General features: G+C 53.9%; 1 protein-coding gene across 1 annotated transcript; it reads right to left on the bottom strand.

Moving 5' to 3' along the window:
- Window positions 1–2205: 2205 nt before the first annotated feature.
- Window positions 2206–7843, bottom strand: LOC149341315 (uncharacterized). Its single transcript, XM_089543346.1, has one exon. The coding sequence runs from the start codon at window positions 7594–7596 to the stop codon at window positions 5857–5859; it is 1740 nt and encodes a 579-aa protein (XP_089399472.1). The 5' UTR covers window positions 7597–7843; the 3' UTR covers window positions 2206–5856.
- Window positions 7844–8744: the final 901 nt, after the last annotated feature.

The raw sequence follows: 8744 nt of genomic DNA, 5'->3' as shown, positions 1-8744 counted from the left end.
AAAACTTGGGTTTGAGGAATGTTCAAGTCATCAGCAATCATTCTGATACTCATCCTACTATCACTGTTCAGTAAATGTTTCACTCGCTACACATTTTCGTTGGTCTTGCTGGTCGAAGGGCGTCCGGAGCGGTCGTCGTCTTCCACTCGTTCTTGACCTTCTCGGAACAGCTTGTGCCACTCAAAAAACACCTGATATACCCATGGCAGCGTCATCTCAGGCCGCCTTAATCATGTTGTGAGTCTCTTTGCCCGTTTTACCAAGATTTACACAAAATTTGATCACGTATCGCTGATCCAGTAGACGCTCTATGATTCTGCGTGACGAGACATTTCGAGAGGAGTTCACAGTACAAGCGACCTGCTCTCTTAAACGGCCGAGAGCCGACTGCTGATTTTCCCCAGCATTCCCAATATCCGCCTTCAACAATTCTGCACGCGCAGACCGCCTCTCGTCCGCCCGTTCTCCCAGGAAGAAACCAGTCCTACTACTTTTAGAGCAGACCCTGTATTTTTTCAAACAGTGTCGGGAAAATAAGCAGATCGCGCGAGTGGTTCGTGTCCGCCTAACATGATTATATCGTGCGGGGCTTTAGCTGCGCCGAGTTTATTCAGGTTCCTAGATGAGCCGACTTTTTTTCCCATATGCATGCCAGGAGATACAAAATGGATGCCGACTTCCGGTGGAAAGTAGAACACAGAACCGGAAAAGCCATATGGAGGTACGGAAAGAAGGCAGCGGTGCACTTCAAATGTTTGGCGATACTTAATATAGTGCCGGTGAGAATAGAGGTGCTTTAGTTTAAGCTACCTGCAGTGGAGGCTTGAGGCGTCTGCGCGTTACTCGCGGAAGAGATTGCTAAATTATCATCAGCTGCCAGTGCGACTGCATTTCTCTCCACTATTTTATGTAACGTTTCCCCTTTACCTCCTACTAGCATAAACGAAAAGAAAATGCAAGGTCGGTCGTTTAACGATATTGACACCCATTTCTTGGAAGCTGACCCGTTCCTTCTCTCTTCCCTCTTTAATCCCCTCATTCTCTTCCCCTTTGCAGGGTAGCCAACCGGAAACCCTTCTGGTTAACATCCCCGCCTTTCCCCTCTCTCTGCATCTATCTATCTATCTTACTACATCCGAGGACGTCATCCTCTTCTGTCCGCGGCTAGCCGTGGGAAAAGATGCCTTGCTTCACCCGCCGTCGCCGTTCTCCGTCCAAGGAACGTGAGGCGTTTGTCTCTCACGGCGCCATCCGGCTGGCGCAGCCCGGCATTTTGGGCACGTCGCCAAAATTGGCCTGCCGGAAAGGTGGCGCTGGTCCCCTCTCTTTCCGCAGCACAGATAAAGGATCCTTCCTGCTGTCGCCGCCACCCTCCGTGGCTACATCGGGAGTCGAGCCCGTGACGACGCCCTTCCAGATTCATCGTTATTCCCCGGAAGAGTCCGCGCGATAATCCAGCCTAGGCTGCAGGTTAATCTTCGCGCACTTGCTGTTATCGCCATGATCAAGTTGTTTCTGTTTGCGGGCACACAATCTAGAATAAATTTATTTATTTATTTTTTTATTCACGTTACCTCGAATGGCCCTCCAGAAGAGGGTATTGCATAGGGGGGGGGGGGGGGGGGGGTGATACAGACATTAATAAACGCGATACATTTCGGCAAAAAATGCAATACAACAAAAAAAACATTACAACATAAGGCATAACACAGAGAGGAAAAACGAACACAAACAAAAGCAGCAAATTTTGCGCATTTACGTCACGGCAAAGAAGCTCTTCGAATTTTTTGATGTCAGTTTCTGTGGCGATGACTGATGGTAAACTATTCCATTCAATATGAGAGAAGCCAACAGCCACAGAAACCAAGGGGCACCGGGGATTTTTAATTAATTTATTTATTTTGTGGTGTTGATCAATTTATAATATTACTGAATATGTTATCGCTTAAAGCTAATTGATTAGAAAAGCAGAAGAAAAAACAACCACATGCCGCCGGTGGGATCCGAACCCACGACCTCCGAATTACGCGTCCGGTGCTCTACCACTGAGCTACGGCGACGGCTGTCAAACCTTCTGCTTTCGGGGGTATTTATGTTTACAAATAACCTAACCTTGGGAGTGTTCACCAGCGCCACCCACGTTCTTAAGCGGCGGACGTAGCACGTCCTGAGTTACCGCTGATGTGACGTAGAACGTCATCGGTGTTGGTGGTGGTGGAAAACATTTATTTACACATGCACTACTGGAGGTATTGCATGAGCTGACCCAGAGGGGGCCAGCCCTTACAAGTACTAGGTGGAGGTCCCTAGTTCGGGACCCCAGTGGCGTCGGCCGCCGCCCGGGCTCGCGCGACCAAGGCCCGTTGGGCCTGCAGGTCAGAGCAGCCGAGCAGGGTCGCCTCCCAGTCCTCCCGGGTTGGGTTGGGGTGAGGGGGGATAGCAGGGTTGGAGGGGCAGGCCCACACCATGTGGTAAATGTCCGAAGACTTCTCCGCACAGTGCGGACAGCTGCCCGAGAAAGAAGGGTCGAAGTGTTTGAGAGCTGCCGGGCACAGCAAAGTATTGGTATACAGGCGAAGCAAAAGCCGCTCCTCCGCCTTTGAGAGACCTTTACACGGGCGGGGATAAAGACCATGGCCAGATTGATAATGTAAAACAATGTCTTTAAAGGAGTAAGCCGGAGTGAATTCGAGTTCCTGATCGTCGGGGTCGGAGGGGAATGTCCGGTGAGAGAGCGCGCGGGCGGCGGCGTCAGCTGCCTCATTTCCCTCAAGGCCCATGTGAGCAGGAGCCCAAACGATACGCCGGTGCGCGGGGTCCCCGGTGTAGACGCTGTTTTGGAGAATGCGGTAGGCTAGATATGGTACCCAGCCCTGCTCGACGTTCCGACATGCCCCTCGCGAGTCGGAAATAATTGTTTTTGAATTGGAATCAGATGCAGCCAACGCAATGGCGACCTCCTCCGCGTGTGTTATGTCACGGGCTCGGAAAGTAAGGCCGTTCACTGTTTTGGATTGGTGGACGACTGCGGCCGTGTACCATCCCCCGTGGTGGGGGCCGGAGGCATCCACGTAGAATACGCCGGGGTTCGATCCATAGTGGCGGGCCAGGGCTTCCGCCCGCGCCAGGCGCCGGCCATTATGGTCTTCACGGTTCATGTTCGCGGGAAGAGGGCGCACGTGGAGGGCGCATCTCCACTGGGATGGAATACGTACGCGCTCTTCCATAAGAGTGGTGTGTTGGATGTGCAGTCGGGCAAGCAGGCGGCGACCCGACGATGTCTTTGAGAGACGTGTGTATTGGTTGGTCAAGTGGGCTTCCCGGAGCTCCCGAAATGTGTTCACCATGCCCAGCCCCAGGAGGCGCTTGTTGGAGGTGTTCACGGGGAGGCCCAGAGCTCGCTTAATAATTTTGCGGAGGATGACTTCGAGTGAATCCTCGTCTTGCTTCCGCAGGTGGAGGTATGGAGTCGAATATAGAATTCGACTGGTTACAAATGCATGCGCCAGCCGCAAGGCGTCCTTACATCGTAACCCCCCGCGCTTGTTAGAAACCCGGCGGACCAAGCGGCCCACCTGGTCCCCCACCTGACGGAGTTTGGCCAATGTTGTTTCTGACCGTCTGTTTTGATGTATGAAGAGCCCCAGTACCCGGACTTCGATATTTTCAGGAATTGGACCTGTCTCAAGAGACAATGAAATTTTGGCTGTGCACTTTGGTGAGGGGCGTATGTGCACAAATTCAGACTTTTGGGTGGAGCATTGGAGGCCGCAGCGGCGAGCATAACGGTCCACTATGGTCGCCGCCTCCTGCAGGTTGGCCTCAATGTCTCCAAGGGAACCCTGTGTAGCCCACAGGGTGATGTCATCGGCGTACAGCGCATGCTGCACACCGGCGACAGCGCCCAGCTGGGCCGGTAGGCGCATCATAGCCAAATTGAACAACAGGGGAGACAGCACCGCGCCCTGGGGTGTACCCCTGGTTCCTAAATGAAAAGGGCCATGTTCTTTATCCTGGACTCGAATGTAAGATTGTCTGTCGGTTAAAAATTGCCGAATGTATTGAAAGGCGTTTTTGCCGCAGTTAGTTTGAGAGAGGTGGGTGAGAATGATCTCGTGGGTAACGTTGTCGAATGCACCCTTCAAATCCAAGGCGAGTACGACCTTGTCATTGTGACGGCATTCGACGGGGTCGAGGACATCCCGATTTAGTTGTAGCAGGACATCCTGTGCAGATCTTTGTGGGCGAAACCCGAACATGGTGTCTGCGAAAAGGTGTTTGGATTCCATGAACTCGGACAACCTGTCACGTACCATCGTCTCCATGAGTTTGCCCACACAGGAAGTCAGAGAGATGGGGCGGAGGTTGTCCGTGTTGATGGCCTTGCCAGCTTTAGGAATGAAGGTGACTAGGGCGGTCTTCCACTCGATGGGGAGTGGCACTTCCCCAAGCCAGATTGAGTTAATGTAATTCAATAAAGACAGGTATGCCAGGTCGGGGAGGTTGGCTAACAATTTGACTGTAATTTTGTCCCGACCCGGAGCGGTGCCGCGTTTCATTTTTGCCAGGGCCGCCCTCAGGTCGTGGAGCTGGAACGGTTGATCCAGCTCAACGTTCTCAGAACCTGCATAAGAGTACGCCGGCCCGCGGGGGTCCTGTGTGGTGCACAAGTACTGGTCCCGGAGCTTGTGCGCCAATTGAGTTGTGTTGCCCTGAAAGCTGTGTATTGCTCTTTGGAGGTGTTTTTGAGTTTCCATGCGTGTTTGCGTTGGGTCAATTAGGGCGCGAAAGAGCCGCCACGTGTTCCGGCTGGACATTTGCCGCGCGGCCGTATTGCATCGGACCACCCAGTTGGAGTCGGCGAGTTGGGCCGGATACTCAGCCGCTCGTTGAGTGAGCTCGGCGATGCGAGCTTTAAGTTTTCGGTTGTGCTTTTGCCGGCGCCACCGACGGACGAGGCAATGCCGGGCCTCCCAGAGGTGGAGCAGGTGGTTGTCCACATCCGAGACCGCCTCTGAGAGTTGAATTTGAGTTTCGGAGGAGCGAAGGCAAGAGACCAAATGTTGTTTCCAAGACTGGTAGCCTTGCTCATGTATGGGTGCGGTAGTGTTATAATTTTGCCTGAACTTGGTCCAATCTGGGAGTCGGGCTTGCGTTGTTGGTCGTGCGAAAGGATGGGTCCTAATCATTGTGTTCAGGAGGCAGTGGTCGCTGCCGAGGGTTTCCTCGGTGTTGACCCAGTCTGCATACTGAATGTTGCGGGTGAAGGTCAAGTCCGGACAGGTATCCCTAGTCACGGAGTTGCCTATACGAGTTGGATGGAGGGGGTCAGTGTGAAGAGTGAGGCCCAGCGTTGACGCAAGCTCCGCCAACTTGCGTCCCCGCTTCTCTTCACGACAGTAACCCCACATCCGAGCGGGAGCGTTGAAATCGCCCACAATCAGGAGGGGGTCCCGACCCGCAACTCTCAGCGCGCGGCTAAAGAGGTCCGCGAATGATACATTCGGCAATTTCGGATTGCAGTATACATTGAGTATGTGTAGCGGTGCATCCTGCTTGCGCAGTGGGAGGAGGGTCACCATTATATAGGAGTATTCAAGTTGTATGTCTAAGTCGACCTGGTTGGCTGTATAATTTTTATGGACTAACAGACAAGACGAGGGGTCCTGCTGGAACGTCGTATAATTTGTTAGTGCGGCGCCTTTCCCTGGCTCTTGGAGGGCAACCACGGCTGGAAAATGCTCAAAGGTTGAAAGGAAAAGTCGGAGGTCGGCCCGCTTGGAACGGGACCGGAGCCCCCGACAGTTCCACTGAGTAATCGTAATGGGGGAAGCCGATTTGGAAAGGGGGGAGCGCCTACACCGGGGGTGTCCCGCCATGCTCAGATTTAGAGGTGAGAGGTGGAAGTGAGGCTGCCCCCGAGCCAGATACCAGGGGCTGAAGCTCAGCACCTAGAGGGGGGCAGCTGTCTTCGTCATCGTCAAGGTCATTTACTCGGCGGGACAATCTGGAGGGCCGACCAGATACGTCCTTAAGAGGACCGGCTCTGCGAGAAAGGCGGGTGTTAGTCGCGACGTGTTGAGCGATCATGGAGGGGTTTGCCTCCATGACTCTAGCGATGAGGCGTTCCATCGCTGTCTCCAACAGGGTGTCAAATTTGGAATTTAGACGGGCTTCGAGTTCGGCAAGGGAAGGTTCCAGAGCCGGCGTCGCCGCCGTCTCGCTCTCCATAGCGTCCGTGTCGGAGTTACTAGGCGGAGGGGGAGTTGTTTTAGCCTCTAAGGCTTCAATTTTGGCAAGTAGCATCTCGTTTTGTGCCCGGAGAGAAGCTACAATGTTGTGGAGCTCAGCGTCAGCCGCCGAGCGAGGGGGAGGGGAGAGGAGGTGGGAGGAGGAGGCAACCCTGCCTGAACCGCTCACCTGTTTGCCATTTTTGACGGCGTTGGCCCAGGAGCCGGTCGCACAATTGTTGTCTTGGGAGCGGGCTTGCTTCTCCTGGCCGCCGTGTGGGGGCGTTGGTGGCACTTGACAGCTCTTGGCGTCCTTCCCGCTGGTAGGCGTCTGCCGTTTTGAAGCATCGCTGCCGATGCTGCTTGGGTGACGTGGCTGCCTGCCCGTCCCGCTGGATTTCCCGCCCTTAGGGGCGGCTGGCTTGGTATGGCGATATTTTGCAGTGCAGTCCCGCGAGTTCGTGGCATGGCCACCACCACAAACCGCACATTTTGGCTGACACTCGTGAGGGGTCCGCACCCCCTCTTTTACGGGTGCCTGCTGTCCACACAGGCCACACGTGTCTTGGGTTGGGTTGGGGCAAGAGTCCACCCGATGGCCAACAGTTCCACACAAGCTGCAGGCCGGAATAGTGCGGAAATATGGCTGCACTGTGACAATCTCGGAGTTGTAGTGCACGTATCGAGGCCGCACCGTGCCGGCAAAGGTAAGCCTGGCCTTGTTTGAGGAGCCGAACTTGCGGATATCTAGTAAAGTGCCGCTCCTCCACTGCACGCAAGGTTGGAGAGACTCAGACGTCTCTTGGTTGGCCACCGTAATGACCCCATAGCAGACGTCCTCTTGATGTTCTTTCAGATGTCCGGCGAGAGGCACATCTCCTTTGGTCGATTTGATGGAAAACTCGCCTAGCAGACGGTCTGCGACGTGAGCGTTCCGGGTGGTAGCTAGGATCAAATTTTGCTCCTTGCATAGGAGGAGGCTCAACTCGGCCGCGTTAGGCGCCCCGAGGAAAGCGCCGAACGCTGCACCGAGTTCGCCGTATTCAAAGGCGTCCCGGATGGCCATTGATTTCCGGGGCTTGATGACGATGACAAAGTCGTCTTGGTAGAATTTTGGTAGAGGCTTGGGCCTCCATTTGGTCACGGGTTTGCGGCCAGCTTGGCGGGTAGCAGCAGCCTTGCCGGTGGTTGGCGTGGCGTTCGCCTCTACCTTGGTCTCTCGTCTGGAGCGGCGCTCAAGTAGACGGAGGAGAGATGCATTGCGGATCGGGTCCGCGGGCGCCGATTTGGGTTCCACAGTGACGGGAACGGTCGACCAAGACATGGCGTCCGGGTCATAGCCGCGTTGCAGAAGCGTTTCTGCCATCTTGCCGAAAGCGGCTCCCTTGCAGCCGAACGCCGGCGCAGCTGTTAGGCTTAGCGTCGGCGCCGGAGGCGGGTAGGAAAAACCGCTCTAAAATTTGTAAAAGTGGACCCACCTAGATGAAATTGGTGTCCACAGATGCCGATGAACTTGCCAAATCCAATGGGAGAAAAATTGATGGGGTCCGATGACTTGAGCCGTTGCTCCTGCCAAAAAATGACGGAGCCGAAGCGCCGCACGTCTGGCAAACGCCGGCTGCCCCCTAGCGTCACGTCATCGAACGGCGAGGGTGGAAGCTTTGTGAGAACCCTCTTATGCTTCCTAAGGCATCAAAGCTGCCAGAACCGAGACCCTCGTTGAGCAATTAAGCAGACAAGGAAAGGGGAATGAGGGGCTGGTTATAAATATGAGAGAAGCCAACAGCACATTCAATGATACCATTCAATGATAGTATAAATGAATTGGCGTAAGGCGATTTGTTAAAGTGTTAAAATATATAGTGTTAAAGTTCGATACAAGTCTACCTGCCGTCACCACTCACCAGGCTTGCTGCCGTCACCACTGCATCACGATATTTTCCTAGTTTTGCAAGTGGCAGCGCAGCTATAGGCAAGACAGTTGCACAAAGAGAAGAGCCAAAGGAGCAAAAAGTAAACCCCGCTAATTTGCCGGTGGTAGTTGACTTCATGCACACGAAACCAGTGCCAACTGATTTTCTTCTCTGTGCTACTTCCACAGAACCTATTCAGGCGCGCCTGCTTCTGCGACATCGATTTGCTATAAGCGTGCCTGCGAATACGCCGTATTGCCAGGATAAGCGCGCCGATAGTACTGGGCTGTGCGCGACACAAACCGCTGACGGCACCATTTATTTCGTGGTTTGATTTCAGAGAGCACGACGACATAAAGCAAATATATACGCATGCGGACGCCTCCTGATCCTTTTTTTCCCTTTTATTCCCACACGCTGCTGCTTCCCTTAGCTGCTCAGCGCCGTCCTGATTCCGATCTCTGCTCTTCTTGCCGCTTATTGCAGCGCACATCTGGCGTCGACCCGAACAATCAAAGCGACTGCAGCGCCGAGTGGAGGGCGAATTATGAACAAATAAGTAAGAAAGGGAATGAAGATATCAGGAAAAGAAGACTAGATT

This window comes from Amblyomma mixtum, chromosome 5, assembly GCF_055824585.1.
Source record: "Amblyomma mixtum isolate Tamu chromosome 5, ASM5582458v1, whole genome shotgun sequence".
Lineage (NCBI taxonomy): Eukaryota > Metazoa > Arthropoda > Arachnida > Ixodida > Ixodidae > Amblyomma > Amblyomma mixtum.
This window is presented reverse-complemented; position numbering and strand designations above follow the sequence as displayed.